General features: G+C 37.6%; 1 protein-coding gene across 1 annotated transcript in view; it reads left to right on the top strand.

Moving 5' to 3' along the window:
- GMDS (GDP-mannose 4,6-dehydratase) overlaps positions 1-19,382 on the top strand; it is a 616,840-nt gene that overhangs the window by 140,542 nt on the left and 456,916 nt on the right. Inside the window, exons 2-4 of the mRNA XM_080805486.1 lie at positions 3,127-3,171; positions 11,551-11,638; positions 13,587-13,696. Of these exons, the coding sequence (XP_080661612.1) occupies positions 3,127-3,171; positions 11,551-11,638; positions 13,587-13,696 (243 nt within the window). The remainder of the gene's footprint in view (positions 1-3,126; positions 3,172-11,550; positions 11,639-13,586; positions 13,697-19,382) is intronic.

The following is a 19,382-nucleotide window of genomic DNA, read 5'->3' as shown; positions in this document are numbered from 1 at the left end:
GTATAGTGCGCATGTCCGAACAAGATCTGAGAATTCTCACCTGCTATGTACTGTTGCCTTCCTCCGAGCTCTGCAGTGTTCTAAAATCACATGATGTCGCTTAATTAAAACTAGAAGCACTGATTAATCCATAAAACACTCCATAATGGGAAATGATTAAGTCAATTTGGTTTAAAAATGAGTCTGTTATGATCTTTTGTTCTTTTGTTGGTTTTTTACTTGTTTTGGTAGGTCCCAGTTGGAGGAGGGTGAGGAGAGTGGTGGTTTTCTAGGTCAAAATAATGGACAACTTGGAGTCCAGTTCTGGCTTTGCCTCTGTTGTGTGATATTATGCAGATTTGCTACTGTCATGTGCCTTATTTACCTCAGGTGCTAGTGGCTCTTTGCCTCTCCGGCCAAGTTCTTGCAAGAATAAGATAGAAAATGTTACAGTCATGGTGATTACTTAAATCTGTGCAGCATTTAATATGAAATGGATACCCTTAATAACCATGTACAAAATTAAATTTAAGAGTCACAATTGGGACATTATCTCTTCAGTTAAAAAGTTTTCTCTAACAAGGATTGAACCCAGGCTGGAATTTGTACTGGATTAATTGTGTTCATAGCAAATGAGTTGGACATTTAGTTCATTTAGTTCCTTGTTTTCTGAGGAATTAAGTATCAGAATTTTTAATATCAGTTGTAGGTTCTCAGTTGCAATGACATTCCAGTTATGAAGTCTGACTGAAGCTTTCTCCAACCGCCCTGTTCTTATAGAGGAGGCAGAAACAATGATCTTGTTGGCTTGGCTGACGCCTGCCTGCCTAGATACTGTGTCTCCCTGTGGAGTCCCCTCAGGGGCTCAGGGAGAGGACAAGCAGAGGCCAGCTGGGCTCCCTAGGTCTGAGACCAGGAGCCTTTGCTCTGCTCCATTTCCCACTCATTGTGCAGCTCAGGCCCTATCACTTGAGAGACCTGGCAAGGAAGTCAGGAGGAAGTGAGTGCCCTGCTGGTTCAGAATGTTCCAGTGTGGTTGGAAAGTTTGAGAAGGGCCCTGGGTGAGAAGAACAAGACCTTATTGACAGGGTTCAGGCCTGGTCAGGTCTGTTTCACATCAGCTTTCTGAATAATCACAGCTTTCCCTGCCCCCATGGATCTCTAGCACTTTCTTTCACCTCTGGTTATTTGTTTTGTTTTGTTTTGTTTTTAAAAACTGTATACAGCCATGGTAGAACACAAAGCATTTTAACTTTTTATTCCAAGAGAAATTATGAAATGTGAAAAGTATGGTGTTGCCTGCTTGAAAATGACAACAGTGATACCAACAACAAAACAAAACTTTATACATTCTAGGGCTTTCCAAACTACTGTAAAATTAATCTTATTGTAAATACTTTTTCTTTTAAGCTGCTTTCTCACTGATTGATTTATAAGACTACCCATTATTCTCAAATTTCCGATAGTCATATAGATTGACCTGGCCTGTCCTGGTCTGAATTGCTCAGCCCTCTTACCTGATACAGTTTGCATGTTAGGTATTTAAAAACCATGCAGTTGTGTCTATATCATAAGATCGAGAGGAAAAGGAATATGCCAAACCATTTCTCTTCTTCTCTACATGAGTCTATAAACCAGAATATTTATGTCAAGAAGTCAGAAGAAAATCTGCTGGAGGTTTTAATGAACCACAAAATGTGTCCCTTGTATACCTTGCCTTGTCATCCTGCCTGAATTTATGTGTGACTTCTACATTAATGTAGTAAACACTCTCTTGGCAGCCCTGTCATTTTCAGGACCCATAGGGTGTCTCCATTTCCAGCTTTAAGTCAGCTAGTGACAATAATAAGGCTTGTTTCATTTTTCTTTTTCCTGGAATATCTGGTGAGTACTTTTGAAGCTCAGAGGGATATTTTAAACTTTTTCGAACTGAGGAAACCAAAGAAAACCCAAATGTTCCCAACTACTTTTGAATACACAGATTTCCAGTAGTAGTTGGAGCCTCCCATTTTTATGTTTAAGTCTGTATGGGATGCAGAGGACTTACGCAGGCTAAAAACAGGTGAACAGTTAACAGGACTGATTGCAAAATGTCTACCCAATTTATATTTAGAATAAGGCTGGTAGCTTTTTATAGTACCTCTAGAACACTGATTTCTCACCCTTTGGCCTCCAAATAGTTTTATTTGATGACTTTCATACTTTCTTACCCTAAAAGTGGCACATGAAATACTTTAGTTTAAAAACCACTGCCCCTTATGTAGAAATTTTTCCAAGAGTTATTAAAAGCCAACTGAGAATCTGTGTTTAGTCAGATACCTTCATCTTAATGTAGGAATTAAGATGCATCCTTCCTAATTTACAAAAAATAAACATCCTTCTTTTATTAAAGTTTATGAATGTGTGTATATGCATACATATTCAGTGATAATACAAACCTTTTTCTGTTTAACACACCCTCCCATCCCTAAAACTCTTTTTTTAGTGACTTTCCAGAACCCTTGAGTTAGAAGCCAACCCCCACCAGTGCCTAGAAGGTCTTCCTCAACAAAGGCGCTCATCTTCCTCCTCTCTGCCATAGTGTCTTTTTTCAGTAATGTTAATAATGTTCTGGTGTTCCCTACCGCCTTACATTCACCTGCATTGTCCCCAAGTCCCTGCAGTTCCCATCTCATTCCTTCACTCGAGATTCCTTTTTCATAACCACCCAGAAAGTCTGATTCCTGTTTTACGTTCCTGTAGTATTAAGGTCTGCTTTGCTACACATATTTTGCATATTTCACATGGCTAGTAAATGGCAAAACCTAAACCCACGTCCATCTGAAGTGTCATGTTCTCTCTGTTGCCCCATACAATGTCCCCGGATTTTGTTTTTTACTCAGTAAATAGGACAATGATAACACTCAACCGTGCTTCTGTGGTGCTCAAGTGAAATTATGTCTATGAAAATGCTTACTGAACAGTGGAAAGTAGAACACCATTCTGTTTTTACCATCATTAGGTGTATTATTTTTATTCTGGTTGCCATGATCCTTAATTTAAGTTCATATAACTCCTTTGGTGCGTTTCTCAAAGCTCTCAGTCTTGGCTGCCTTCTATGCTAGCTGCGATGGGTCTGACAATTGTCTATTTTCCTTTTCTTCCCAGGATGGTTCATACTTGGCTGAGTTCCTGCTGGAGAAAGGCTATGAGGTGAGTGACTCAGTGAGCAAGCACAGGCTGGTGGAATCACTTGGACACAGTGGCCTCCTGCTTCCTCTGCTGCCGTCCTCCTGTGTGTGTTTTCCACTGAAACTCTGATAACAAATCAAAATCAGGGGAAGAATGTGCCGCTTGAATTGTAACCATGCCAACTCATTGTGCTATTTATCTGCTGGTGAGCACTGGTGGCTTCCCCCTGTTCCTTAGTGTTTAACTGCTTTGCACGCTTTCCACATTCTCAGATAAAGCAACCTGGGTAAGCTAAAAGCTATAACATTATGAGGGTTAATTTATGATGTAATGTGTTACATAAAAAAGTCCCACTCACAGTGAAGTCACTTAATTCGGAAATTGCACAGAGCAATAAAAACTAAGCTGATCTTTGGCAAGCTTGAATGAAACATTTACACTCAGAGGTTTTTTTCATTCTAATAGGCAGCCATATATTTTATGGAAGCCAAAACTTCTGGGTTTGCTGCTTGGTGTCATTATCATTGTCGTCTTCTTTTTCTCCTCTTTTGTCCTCCCCTTGAACATTTTCTGCTTTCCTTAAAGGAAATAGGTTTTACATATTAAGTTTGATGTGTGTACATCTTACCTTTTCTAAGAACAGTTTTCTGTATATAAGTTCATGCTGTACAGAGAACAAAAACGTATACAGTGACCTATATGTTCTGGCCTGGTTTGGGAGTATTTACATTAACAAATTTGGATTCTCTGGATTATTCTGATTATAGATGTACTATTTTAAAAAAATGTGCACTGTGGGGAGATAGAAAAACAATAGCAAGGAATTTGGCATCTAAATGCCAGCAGGATTTGAAGAAAAGGAAACAAATTTTCTTATTGTAACTCATAATCTTCTCTGAGAGCACTGACTTAGACTTTCAGAAGTAATAGCACATATGTTTAGCATCTTCTATTCCTTTACCTAACCAGGTAGTTTTATATCTTGCAAAAATATCAAAATAAGCCAAATATGAATATGAAAGTATACATGTACACATGTGTTCATATACAGATTCCTATAATTGAGTCATACATACATATTCTGCAGAGCAGAGAATTTTAGAGTAGATCATTTATAGTACAGAAGAGTTGGTTTTAGATGAAGACTAATAATTTATTCAGACTACATTTAATAAATCTAAAAGGGAAGGATTGGCAGAGAAATTACTTTGTTTCAGGTGTTGGCAGCAGCTAAGAGGAGTTTAGTAGCTGAGAGGAGTTAGTGATTTATCTGTGTATCAAGTGAACCAAGAGAGGGAACTTAGTAAGACCAGATGGGGTTCAGGATGTGCTACCCCAAGATGTGGTACCTCAGCATATTGAGTATTTTAAGCCTAAGGAGTTTGAGAAACTAGGAGTTTGAGAAAACTGAGAAATTTCTCCTGTTAATCTTTGTTGATTTAATGTGTAGGAGGAAAAAAATTTTCCTCAACCCTCTTAGGGTCCCTGGCTGGGTCTGAAAATTAAACTGAAAAGCATATAAGTTTATTTATTGTAACTTTAATGTGACTGGGAACTTTTATAAGGAAATGAAGATCCAAAGAAACCATTAAGGTTAAGTATTTTTATGTTAGGTTTGGTGGAGAATGGATGGTGTTGGAGAAATATGACAGGTCAGGGAGTATGAAGTAAGTATGGGAAACCTAACAAGATCTGTTTGTTTGGATTCTTCTTGGCATCCCCTTGTCTTCAGAGATAAGGATATTCGTTTTCTCCCATTATAATGGTGGGCACTTCTCACTGGAGCATTTCATGACTATTTCAGGAGAGAAGAGCAGGGTGAAAGTTAGAGAGACTTTCCTGCTTCTATTGTTTTTGTCAGATTCCTTTAGCTTAAAATATTCCATACATCAAGGTGCCATATTTTGGGGTAGCATGTCCTGAACCCCATCATGGTCATTGCAGTTTTGAAGAGTGAGGTGGTGTATCAGAAGGAGTGCTTAAATTGCATGGATGTTGAAATTTACTTCCAAGGAGGACATGGGGAACTGAGAGGTGAGATGAGGATGATGGCAATAAGTAGTATCTGCAGCTAGTCCAGAGGAAAATGGAGCAGGTATGGTGGTGTGAGGTGGAGTACTCATTGTGACAATGTGGTGGACTAGTGATAGGGCCTGGGGTTAATGTGAATATGGTCGATGGTGAATAGTCTCAGTCAGCATGATGGTGCTGTTAGCATTACTGGAAATGGCTAGGCTTCTTATAGGCACAGAGACATACGAAGCTCTACTTAGGTGGCCTGTTAAGGAACTAGCAGACTTCAGAAGATGGGTAGTAATGTTCCCAAATGGACGACAGACTTAGAAATAAGTGTAAGGAGAACCTAGGACTGCCAGGTGAGCTACAGATGTTTTTGTTCCATTGACATTCGAAGTCATAAGAGCAGATTTGATTCTGATAAAGACAATAGAAGGCCCACTTGGCAAATCACAGTTAGTGGGAGAAATGAATCATTGAAACAATGATTGGCAAGAGAAGAGAGGTTTAGGAGTGAGATCCATAAATTGATAGAAGGAGATAGTATAGACAATACAGGAGAAAGGTATAGAACTATAAAGCATAATCAGAAATGATTCCTTCTCGTAGTCAGGGGAAATATGAGTTTTGTAGAACTAGGGGAGCAAAAAGCTATTTATCCATATTGTATTCAATTTTAATAGGCTGCTGTCTTCCATTTTAAGAGATGGCTATAATTGGGGGATAAGTTATTAAGGGAAATCTAACGATGGCACGGACTTCATCTTTTTGAGCTTGGGCTGAAGGAAATTTTTCGAAGAGGCTGCATTGAAAATTTTCCAGAATTATCAGCCAGCAGTCCCTGGTTGCTCAAGACTATGAGCAAGATAATATGGTTAGTAAATTTCAGTAGGATAAGAGGAGACACCTGTCTGTACCTGAATCCAGAAGGTCAACATCAACAATTTGAATGAGCACAGACTTTAACTCAGCAGGTTCTCAACCTGTAGTGTGCTTCAGAGTCACCCAGAAGCCCCATAAAGATGAGGATGGCTGTTTCTGGGGTCTGGGAATCAGCCTTTCTAACAAGCTCCCAGCTGTTGCTGATGCCACTCTCCTGGATCTTACAGTTTGGGAACCAGCGCAACTATAGGTTCAAATGAGGTCATTTAATCATAAGACAAAGATGAACACAATTTCTTAAGGTACCTTAGTTTGTGGGGCTCTCCTCCTCTGAGCTCTTATACTATTTAGAATTTAGTCTTTGTATAAGGAATATCACTAGTCTAAGGAATAGCTGCAAACAATATACTTTGGGGTAGCAGAGTGTGAACCAGGAACAAATAAACATGGGGAAGAAGAGCTATAGATTCTGTGAATATGCTTAATAATGAGGATGAGGGGCAAACTTTAATTGTCTAGCAATGGAGAAGTCAGCCTTTCATTGTCAAAGTGGGGAGGCATGGATTCTATTGGAGAAGCAGTAGTCAACTGGAAGGGGGCAAATTGAAGAGCAGACATAGGTTGGTGGGGTAGTGGTGACGTGGCCACATAGGCAAAGACAAACACTATCTACAGAATTAGCATAGCACAGTTACATATATTCCTTACTTTTTAGCTTGGCTAACTTTAAAGCAAAAATAGACATTTGCATATGACTTGAAAAGGAATATCATGTATGAATAGTCTGATAGTTATGGTTAAAAATCTTGTGTGACCTCACACAGTAGATTCTGAAAGGTGTGGGACCTTCTAATGTGGCCAGTGAAATCCATGCATCTGGTCCTGAATGAACTATTTATTTATTTATTTATTTAAAGACTTTGTTTATTTATTTGAGAGACAGACCATGAGCAATGGGGAGGGGCAGAAAGAGAGAGAAACGCTCCCCTCTGAGCAGGGAGCCCGATGCTGGACTCCATCCCAGGACCCTGGGATCATGACCTGAGCTGAAAGCAGATGCTTAACCAGTTGAGCCACCCAGGTGTCCCTGAATGAACTACTTAATATGAGAAAGTGAAGGATTGCTTTATTCCTGGTCCAGTTCTCACTGAGAAGAGACTCTATTTAAAGGTTTAAAGTTACAGTTTTTAGTGTTGCTTTTTTTTTTTAATTTTACTTAACATTAATCATTAAAGAGAGCACAAAGAGGATGAATCTAACACTTACTATTTATAGAATATAGGTGTCATCTCATGAAGAGGGAAACTATGAATTATCAGGTTTTATTTAAAAAAATCGCCCTTTAGGGTTGCCTGGGTGGCTCAGATGGTTAAGCCTCTCCCTTAGGCTCAGGTCATGATCCCAGGGTCCTGGGATCAAGCCCTGTGTTGGGCTCCGGGCTCAGCAGGGAGTCAGCTTCTTCCTCTGCCTCTATCCCTGTTTGTACTCTCTGTGTCTCTTTCACTCAAATAAATAAATAAAATCTTAAAAAAAAAATCACCCTTTAAAACTTTGAGTATTTAATTCTACAGTTGTTGAAGTGCAAAGCATAATTCTCCCTTAAGCCCTGTCAGCCAGCCTCAGGGCAAGGGAGGTGAAAGAGGCCATCTAGCTCACTGTGGCAAGCAGGCCCTTAGGCCTGGGTGCCGGATAGCCTGTGTTCTAATCCTCATTTGCCACCCCACTGGCTGTGTAGCCTTGGTGCAAGTCACTAGGCCTTTCTGAGACTTAGTTTCTCAAGTAAAAGGGGTTGATAAAAGTACCTGTTTCCTTACGTTGTCTTGAAGATCAGGTAAGACAGTACATGGAAAATAGTCCAGAGAAGCTCTGTGGGATTTGTGGGGCTTTAGTTGATATGAGTGACAAGGTGACACAGTACTTGATGCTGACAACCCTAGGGATACAGATTTTATAGAAGCCTTCTTGGTTCAGTTTATTAATTAGCGTTAGTGAAAGGCAGGCCTATTCTATTTCCTAGGATCTTAGCTCTGTGCGCGTTCCTTCTGGGTGTGAGGGGAGAGGAACATTGATAGAAGTGAAGCTCTGATAAAACTTTCAAGTGCCTTCCTAGCATCACTGTTAGAAGATAAGACAACAACATATACTTTTATACCCATTTTGTACCCAAAACACAGAGAAACCAGAAAAACAAAAGACAAATTCAAGTCTTTTAAAAGCAAAACTTTGGGAATAAATGAAATATTTGTATTAAGTAATGTGGCAACAAATACAGCACAGCATATCAGAAATTAAAATAAAGAATAGATAAATAGTGGGTTTTCCTTCTAAGAGGAATTATGACCAGGGAGTATGAGGAGCACAGAAAGGAAATGACATATAAGGATTGTCCAGTTGTTATCTGTGGGAGATTATTTGTTAGAACATGGAGTTCCTATGCAACCATTCATGATCTGTGAGAATCTGTAAAATACTTTTTCTGGGTTTCTAGAAGCCTTGGTGAAAAAAGGCAGAAGTTTTTATGGATTTCATTTTGAGAAGATACTGAGTGTTGGTAGGATGGACCATGTGTCCATTTTAGCTTGACCACTTCCACTGGCTGTGTGATTGATCTCAGGCAGTGTCCTCACCTGTAGAATGTGTGTAATATAAGGAAGGGTGTTGTGAGGATAAATGATTTAATGTCTGTGAAGAGCAGTGTCTGGCATGTGGTCATTGCCATGTACATGTTAGCTATTCATGTTACCTATATAACCTGCACTTTTCGAAAGGCGAGTGGTATTAAACATCCCTGGGGAGTTATCCTTGCCTCCAAGAGAATTCTAGACATTGAAGAATTTGAAATCTAGTGGTAGTAATTTTCTGCTTTCTTGTTTGAAATAACAAACAGATACCAGGGGCTATGAAATCCAGTGGTAAGAATTTTCTGTTTTCATGATTATAATAAAAAATGAACAAACAAATGAGCAAGCATTTCTGATATATTGCCTAATCTGACTCTAGGTTTTGGAGACAAACTAACTTTGTTCTGACATTGAGATAACTTGAAATTTTCCTTTCATTACTTACTTAAATTGAACATGAAATTTGTTTGTCAGTATACTCCTTTCTGTTTAAGACCTCAGTTTTTCAGAATTACATTTAGTTTTTGAACAGGTACAACATAATAGTGATTTTGATTAAGTTTATATGGAGTCATATTCAGCTCATTTATCTTTTCGCTTTGGTTTCCTAACTCTTCATCTCTTTTTCCCCCCAAATCCTTATAAAAACAAACAATAACCTTACATACATCCCTTCTGTAAAGAGAAAGCTGCTAATCTCAAATGCTTAACTAGATTATCCAGTTTGCACACATTTTGGCTTGTCGTAAAGTTTGTATTTCACCTGTCTCTGAAGCAGACAGACTCAGCTTTCATTAGTTCTTAGAATAATACTTGCTGTCATGGATTAAGCATTTGGCAGGTCTTTCTTTCCCTGTATACACATACCAAAAGTTGGGAGTGAGGGGAAATTAAAACACATTTTTTCATATTAAAAAAACCCTAGTGCTTAATGCTTTTGGTTATAAGTGTGACAAAAAGTCCTATGTTATTTATTTGCTGTGACTTTGTGTAGTTGTCTGATTTTATATTGAATCTGTCAATATCATTTAATATTTTCACCAGAGCCTTTTATGTTTATATGCAAGGTGTATGTATATGGAGTTTCTCTTTGTTTCAGGATGTTGGAATATGTGACTTACCCGGAATCCAGCAATTAAGCAAAAAGATAGACTAAATCATATTATTATTATTTTCATTGTTATAATTAAATGATCTGTTTTTACAACATAGAGATTACTTTATGTCCAATGAACTAAAGCTCTACTTACATCTGAGAAAGCTATATTTCAGAAATAATATGGTGGCAAACACCAGTTTTGCCATATGTGAGTATATATGTGAACTTGGTTTTTATTAAACAAAAAATTATTTGTTAAAATTATTTGTTAAACAAAATTATTGTTCGTAGAGCAGTTGAACTTTACAATTAAATAACAACTTAAAAAATTGGAGAACGTGAAGTAGAATAAATTCATGGCTTGATGTGTTATTTTATCCACTTCTAAATTAAGAACTGGAGATGTATACCCAAATCTCAATTTAACGTTTCCTAGATTTTACAGTTTGCCTCCTAAAATTTTAGTCAACGGTTTGTGATGTTCCCTTCTTAAAAATATTTTCATTTTTACCACATTTTCTTGGGCTTAGTTCTTTTGGAAAATAGTGTGGATGAGTGCTTTTCTCTTTGGCTAAAGCTACTAACCAACAGAATTATTAATTGTGGGTGTGTTGTATCCTTTGCAGGAGTTAATTTCTCATGTATGCCGTATAAAATGACGATGACATGTCTCTCTATTTGAAAGAAGGTCTTATGTGCTTGTAATTCCGCACCTTACCCCCCCCCCCATTTGGAATATTTGAGTCATGCCAAGGATTAATTTTGGTTTGAAACAGACAGAAAACGATTGAGTTAAAATATAGAAGTGTATTCAGCTGCAAATGAAACTGCCCAACATTCGAAGGAACACTTTTAAAATAAGTGAAGGATTAAAACTGCCACCAGTAGAACTGGAAATTGGGCAGCTGGTGACATAAGCTTGTATTAGCATTGGCAACACAAAGGGAGTGATCTTGACATTAGAAGGAAATGAGACCAGGTCTTGAACAATTTCTCTTATGTATCAGACACAAATAGTCTTTTCTTTGGTATCAGACAGGTATGCGTTCTTGTTCCAAGGACTTTCTTCCCCCTCACACAAATCATGGTTAAGCTAAAGATAAAAATTTAAAAAAGTAAAAAATCCTTTCTTCATTTGAGTTTTCTTCATGTCTTAAATCTAGTAGAATATAAATCTTGTCCCTAATCTATGCTGTTTCTTTTCAACAAAGCTGGATAATAGCAGCTGCTGTCTGTTTATATTTGTGGATGCAGGTATATTTATATATATATGTAATAGGTGCACGATGCAAAGCTCAGAGGACACTGGAAGGATGTGGTGGCATCACAGCCTCTTGGCGTCATGCTTTGTGTTACAGAGGCTGCAAGGCAGTTTTACCGATATGATAAGGCCTTACATGGTCTGTCTTCAGTTTCAAACTGAAGAGATATTTTGTCAGCAGCAGGGCTCTAAGTGTGTATGTGTGTTTGGAAAAGGAGACATTTGAGTATCTGTAACTAAGCATTTGATGAGAAGTCACATAATTATCTAATTACTTTTGTTGAGATTGGCAGTGAAAACACTGCAGAGAGATGGAGATACAATGCTGGTGGCTGATGGGCAGTGGTTGGGGAGAAAGTAAGCAGTGGAACTATTTTTAATAATTTAAAGATAATGTTCATAAGTTATAGACTTATAAGTTATAGTTATTTTTTCACAAGGTAAGCAAAACCAAAAGAACCTCTGAGTTGCTTATTAATCCTCATTGCACATTTATAATTTTTTATCTTTCCACATTGTAGGTCCATGGAATTGTGCGGCGATCCAGTTCATTTAATACAGGTCGAATTGAACATCTGTATAAGAACCCCCAGGCTCATATTGAAGGAAGTAAGTAATATTTTTTTCTAAAGTTTCTTTCTATAGCTTCCTATATTATGATAAGTTATTTTCAAATGTCCAAAGCCCATCAAGTTGCAATTATTTACCCATGAACTGCCTGCATTAAATGCTATCTGCATGCTTTGAAAACCCTTCCATTGCTTGCTGCCCCTGGGCCACAGTGTCATCTTGGTTAGGCTGTTACAGGATATTGGTCAGGTGATGCTGCTCAAGAAACCAAGAGTAGACATGCCTTTGATCACCCTTCTCCAGGTGTCCTTATCCCCTCCAGTAAGATCAGGTCCATATTCACAGCACACTCCTTTGCTTTTTATGTTTGGTGTAATGTAATCAAGCTAAGTGATCTGTGTACATTTATTTAATTTTTAAAATAATTTGTGAAGACAGGTCCAAAAACAGGTGGCAATTAAAACTATATTTAATTGCTTTACAGATCACTGTCAGTATTTGCAATTGCATGTTATTTTTGTTAGTAAAGTTACCTGAGTGTAGCCCGATAGTCTACATAGCCCAGTCATAGTGTGTTCTCATTTGCCTTTTTTTTTTTTTAAGATTTTATTTATTTATTTGACAGACAGAGATCACAAGTAGGCAGAGAGGCAGGCAGAGAGAGAGGAGGAAGCAGGCTCCCCACTGAGCAGAGAGCCCGACTCGGGGCTCGATCCCAGGACCTGAGCCACCCAGGCGCCCCTCTCATTTGCCTTTTATAGCAGCTCCTAAGCTTGTGAATGAAACCATTTTACAGATGAGGAAATAGACGCAGAGAGTGGTGGTAACTTTATTGAGGTCACATACTATGTAAAAGACAGAGGTAGGACCAGGACACTGGGTTTTTAACTCCCAAGTTCATCTTGCTTTGCTTATCCCATTTTTCTAGCTAGCAAGGATAATTCAGTCTGCATATAAAGCATTAATGATTTTGTATTCATTTCAGAGCACCAAATATTTGCAATTTTGTGTTTACTTGTATAGGTAGTGATATCATCAGGAATATAACCTAGTTAGTTGTTTCCACTAAAGGCTTTTTACCTTAATATTTAGGCTACTCAGTACATCCTCCTTGAAAATTATTATCATTTTTGTGCAAAGTACAGAATGGTCGTACCATTGGATCTAGACACATAGATCATTATTATGTAAAAATAACAAAAATATCAAGCTAGCAAATCGCCCATCTACATGTGTCATATTTAGTGAAGTCAGTAAGGCTACGCTGTGATTTAGGGTTAGAATAGTTTAGTTGTCTAAACAATTATGTCTCTATATCAGGCATTTCATGGATGGCTTAAGGATTGATGTCTATGAAGTACTTAAAAATTGCTAGATAAAAGTATCTGGTTCACTATTACCAGTGTATTACAGAGTTCTTTAGACAATGTGTTCATTTTTGTGAGATTTTCTTTGTCTGAATCTCACTCTTATGTAACATATCTTACAAACTACCTGGGAACCATATGATACGTTAATTGTATAACATTGTCTTGATAAGATTTTTTTTTTTTTTAAAGATAATCAAAGTTCTTGGCTTGAGATTTCTTTTTATTTATTTATTTATTTGACAGACAGAGATCACAAATAGGCAGAGAGGCAGGCAGAGAGGGGGGGAGCAGCCTCCCCACCACGCAGGGAGCCCGATGCGGGGCTTGATCCCAGGACCCTGGGATCATGACCTGAGCCGAAGGCAGAGGTTTTAACTCACTGAGCCACCCAGGCGCCCTTTGATAAGATTTTTTAAAAAGTTCATTTGAGTTTTTACAAATCAACACATGTGAGTATCTTTCTACCATTTAGTTTCTTTAAAGATGACAGTTATACTCTGCTGCTCTGAAACCAGTCTGGTTTTCAGACTTTCAGAACATACCTTTCAATTTTGATATTTTTTAAAAAATTGGCTTATGTTTTTTTTTCTATCTAATTGTATGCTTTTGAATTCTAGACATGAAGTTGCACTATGGTGATCTCACTGACAGTACCTGCCTTGTGAAGATCATTAATGAAGTAAAGCCTACAGAGATCTACAACCTCGGAGCCCAGAGCCATGTTAAAGTAAGCCATTTTTACAGTCAGATTTCTCTGGCTGTGTTCCTGAGTTGTTCTGTATTTTACTTTTTTCTGTTCCTTTTGTTGTTGTTGTTGCTGCTGTTTCCTAATGCAGGCACTACTCCTAGTCTTCAAGTTTAATAAATGAATTTAATAGAAATACTAATACTTTTTAAAAGTGTATTCTCTGTTACTGAGCAACATAAAATCTTACTGCTAACATTAAAATAGCAGTATTCATTTACTTTGGGTTGATCTTGTAGTCTGTTTTCTGCCATTTCAAATCCCATTGTGAATGAAGTGTTTTGTTAAAATGTTGGAAAATGTAATGCAATAAACTACTATTTTAATATTAATTTTTGGTAGTGATTATATTACTGCTTGAGAAAATAATATTTTTTGAGTTCAATAATATGTTAAAATTAACCAAGTTAACTTTTTATTGTAAGTAGTAAAAATCATGGGAAGAAAAGCAGTTTTTAGCTTCTTGTCTCCTCAGTATGATACAGCTAATGTTGATTTCTTTCTGAAATTCAGATTCTTTGGTAGTCTACTTACCTCTCTTTAGTTTTTCTTTCTGGAACAAATCACAGTAAACCTGAGAAGCCCACCCCTAAGGCTCTAGCAATCTGCTTAATTCAAATTTCCATTTTTGTTGCTGTATCCCAGTGTTCACTTGAGTGAGTGAAATCTGAAGCCAGGAATGATATGAGCTCTATTTAGACACTTATTCAATCAGAATAGTGGAGCTGAGAAATAAAAGCAAATAACTCTAAGTTAAAAGAGCTCCTCGTCATCCTGCCAAAAAAAAGTCCAGAGAATCTATCAACTCTCTTTTTTTTTTTTTTTTTTTTTTGCTGTTTAATGAACAAATTCAGCAGTGTTATTTCAGAAATACTTAAGGTGATTTGTATTCCTCTATATCCCCAACTTTAGAAAGAATGGAATCTTTATGCCTGTTTAATATCTCTGCTAGTTTAATGGAGAAAATATAAACTAAATAAGATGAAACCAAGTGTGGAATATAGTGAGAGAAACATAGGGGTTACCCAGTCTTGTTAATATTAAATTTAAAAATAGTATATAAATCCTCATAATTTACATTTTTCTCTAAAATGTTATCCTTGAAGGATAGCTACATATCAATAAAGATACTTCTTTATTGTGCTGCCTCAGAAAAAAATTTTCCCCTTTCTTAATCTCTGATGATTCCGTTTAGTACCCAGTGTTAACTTTGGCCTGTGAAAGTTATCAGCATCTTTCAGTTAGAGCAGAGCTGTTTTTCTAAATGATTCTGAATATCTTTTCTCATTTTTAAAGGGTATCTTATGCATGCTATTCCAGGAGAGATTACCACCTGTTTTCTGTGGAGAAGTAGTTGCTGTCTTTATTACTCCAGGTGTGAAGACTGTTTATCCCTAACTGGAGCAATCAGTCCATCTTCCACATTATAATTTATCTAGTTGCTTCTTGGCCTTTTTGGCCAATGTGAGAGTATTTTCCAGGCAAAATTTGAATGTTTTGTTATGAATGCTCTGTTACTCAGTTTCCTTTAGATTAAGAGCTTTTCTTTGTGATTGTAGATAGTTTATCACCCCTGGACCTATAAACTGGCATGGTGGGAAGATGTAGGAAATTTTATGAAGATTTATTTATAGAAGGTCCCTCCTCTCCTGTCATTTTAGTGTTAAGTGAACCAGTCTTCTCCTTTTTCCAAAAACTTTTTTAGTTCAAAAAGTCTGTTGTACTTTTCTTACTTGAAATTAACCTATTCCTTTGTGAGTATCATTCTAGAGTGGTTGCACTGTAAGTATAGAAAGCTTAGGAAACCAAGTCATTTGATTCTAAGTTGCTATGTATGTTAAGTTTGTCTGTTTTTATTGTGTTTTGTCTGCTTCTCCTGAAGGCAAGTTAATTGGCCAAAATGGTGCTTAATTGAATATGAATTTTGACTTGTAAGATCATTTAGCCCTTCAACAAATATTTGCATGTATGATGGAATGGAGGACACTAAGATGTATAAAACCCACTTCTGTTGTGGAGGTTCTAAAGTGGTGTAGGGGTGACTGTGGCTAGTGACAGAGGCTGGCGTTAATATCTTTGAGTCTTTAGAGAATGGTGAGAGAACTTCAGTGTGAGGGGATTATCATGGTATCAACGAGGGGTTTTATGGAAGAACTTTGCCGACATAGTTAGCGGGAACTTGTAGTTGAAATGAAGGTAGTGATGTAAGGCCCATGAAAAGTGAGAAAACTTGGGTTATGTCTGTAACATGAAGAGCATTTTAGATTAGCTGAGCAAAAAAACTGTTGAAGAGAAATGTGATGTATGGCTGTGTAGGAAGTTGGGCTACCTTTGGGCAGCCTCTGTATATTTTTGAATATGGGGAAATTTTTAGAGATGAGTTTTATAGGTAAGTAAGTCTAGCAGTAGACATATTGGAAGCTGTTGGAAGATGGTGGGAATGGGGTGGATGACATGGGATGCCTGGTAGGGCTGACCTCTGTGCTGATAAGATATGGGAGCCAGGGAAGAGGGAAAGCAGTGCAGTACCCAGGGGACCAGACAAGTAATGGTATGTAGTAGAAGTAGGCATTCAAGGAGGGACTGTTGGAGTCAGGCAGGGTAAATGAAAAATTCTCTCTTGGATATATTCTACCGGCAGGACTTGAAGTACATTCAGGGGAAGCAGGTCATAAGGTAGTTTAAAATATGTTGTGAGGTTTGGGAGAGATTTGGGGTACAAAGATGTAAAATCAGCTCTGGGAATCTTGAGATAGCAAGGAGGAAGCTAGAGAAAGAGGAATAGAGGACTGAAGCTTGAACCTAGGGGACATGAGTGCATTTAGAATGGGAGGAAGAAGAGTAGTCACTGATGACAGGAAGGTAGGAGATGGACAGGCAAGAGAGTGGAATGGTGTCACAGAAGTTAAAAAAAAAAAAAAAATCAGGCCATTTTAAGCAGGAGGGAATATCAGCAGTGCTAGATGCTCCTAAAAAGAGCATTTTAGCATATGATAGAAGAATTAGTTAGGGTGCAGAGGATTTAGAAGTTGATAGGTTATGAGGGACATGCAAATTGAGTGGATTCTATTCTAGAATTTCCTGGTGTAAGAGGGAAGAAAGAGAATATGATAGATAAAGCTCACTTTAGCATCAGCTGCAGGTTGCAGGGCCATTCCCCAGAATTTCCGATTTATTAGGTCTAGAATGGGGTGAGAACTTCACTTTTAGGACATGTTCAGGTAATGCTGACTCTGGTCTGGGAATTTCACTTGGAGAACCATTGCTCTAATGTTTTAAGTCCCTTGGTTTACGCATATTTAATGCCTTAAATGCATTCTTCTTAGGCATTTTTTAAATGTGTCAGCTTTTGTTCTGATATAAAATTATCCTGCTCCTTGCCAGTTAGTGACCTTGTGAGCTTTTAAAGCCTGAAACTATACCTGTTATCAGGAATGATGAGAATGGAAAGAGTCTAAGGAGAATCTGATATATGTTTTTACCAAAATTCTTCACATTCACAAATCTTCTTCTGTGTAGTCGATGAGAAATACTAGTATTTTAGAGGAATAGTATGAGTACAAACCACTGCTAGAATGTCCTTTAAAAATCCATGTTCCATGTCACTATTTCTGCTGTGATCTAGGGTCAGCTTGATTCTTAATCATGGAAAGAGTGGGTGTGGGGCAGGGGCTGGAGTGATGGCAGCTGGGGATGACAGATGGCCATGTTGCTAGGGCGATGTTGCTCTGTTCCCTTGCCACTCCAAGACTCTGTGTGTTGGGCTTCAGTTGTCTGCCTGTTCTCCTAGCAGCCCTAGGGGATTAGGACGGAAAATACATACAAGCATGCATACATACATACATACATATATTTTTATAATTGATTTCTCAGTGTTAACCAGCTTTGTAGGATTTATTGTATTCTTAGACAGTAGTTCTTAAACAAAAGTTCTTTCTGACAGTGGAATATTTGCAGTAAGGTTAATTAAAATACATTCTTATTATTTGGCTTGGAGCTTTTTTGAAGGAAGGCTCTAATATTAGCACATTTTATATTTAATTTTGAATCTGTGACTTCTAGACTGGGCGTTGTTTATGTTGGCTTCTCTTTGTGCAGGATAAAGTCTTCTATCACTCTCACTTCCAGTTAATTTGCTGTGGGCTATGGTATGCTAAAAGTAAGGAAAATAAAATAATAGGAAGTTGGTCTGGTTTCCTGTAGGAAACCAATGAAGATGAAATTGGTTCTTGGAATAAACCCACAGCAGTCTGGGAAATACTGACTGAAGACATTTTTCTGAATCATAAACAGAAAAATTATGACTCATGAAGTGTGGGTCATTGAGAGGCTGATTCGATCTAATGTGGGAGAAAGTGAGAGATGACGGAAATGTACTAGTTATTAAAAGTAGTTAAATCTAGCATGATGACATCATCCAAGTAGGAACAAATTATCCAGTTTTTAGCCCTGCCCATTTTCATGGGGAAAATGTTTCAAGAGCCTGCTTTATTGTTCTTCCTTTTTAACTGTGTAAATAATAGTTTTTCAATAATTTCTGTCTTCAATTTCTTATCTGTTCAGTGTGCATTACTGTCATGATTTTGGATTTTTCTACCATTCCTCAAGCTTCTTTGGCAATCTCATGTCATTCTTGAAACCATAGTGTTGGATGAAATCTTCCTACAGTAAATCTAGTCCAACATTACTCCCTTTTGTCTCACAGTGTTATGTTGGAATTGCCTTTATTTTTTGTCCCAAAGAAATGAAAATTATGCAGTCATGAAATGTTACAGTTAAAAGGAACTTCAGAAATGACTTCATATGATTTTCATTTATAAATGAAATTATCTACTCAAAGTCACACATCTAATTGCTAGCCAATCCAAGATTGGAACTCAGATGTTTGTATTCTATAATTTATTTTAAAGACCATTCAAGGAAATGATTACAATTGTAATGTAAAATAGTTCTCACTTTAAGTTTTTCTTTCCCCACATACCTAAGTTTCTAAAGTTTATTTTTTTTTCCTTGTGATGTCAGGAGATAGAAAGTTGTTTTCTCTTTTTGGTTTTGAGAAGGATTTTCAGTGTTAAAGACCGTTAGTAAGTCTTTAATTTTCTTATCCAAGAAAAATATCTTTAATTTTATCTAATTCTTTAATTTTATCTTATGCAAATTGAACAACTCCATGCTTTTCATTAATTTTCTGACCCTTTAATGGCCTTTATTATTTTCCTTTTCAATTCTCTGTAAGCTATTTGTTTAATTTTGTTTCATGACACCTGGGAGGCCTGAGTGCCCAGAAGGTAAACTGGGGCATGGCTGAGTGAGTGGGATCAGGAGTGGGAGTGGGATTTTCTTGTCTGGTTGTGTGGGACCAGTCAGCAGATTGTGGGCATGGAAGGCACGAAAGGGCTGAATCTAAATACTCCTTATTGTGGGACTCCCAGCCCAGGAAGCTAGGCAAGAAGCAGAGTTGACTTCATAGTCATGTCTAGTGTAGTGGCAGACACCAAGTTAGAATCCGGGAGAGATGAGAGAAAAACCAGGCCAGGGAATGAAGTTGGGTAAAAAAGAGGCATGGGAATTAGGTAAGTGGCCCCTGGGAAGAGGACTGAGAAATTTAATTAGCCGAGGTAAAGACTGTCATCTCCAGTAGCTTTTCCTGGCTGGTCCTGGGAGTTGA

This window comes from Martes martes, assembly GCF_963455335.1.
Source record: "Martes martes genome assembly, chromosome: 6".
Taxonomy (NCBI): domain Eukaryota; kingdom Metazoa; phylum Chordata; class Mammalia; order Carnivora; family Mustelidae; genus Martes; species Martes martes.
This window is presented reverse-complemented; position numbering and strand designations above follow the sequence as displayed.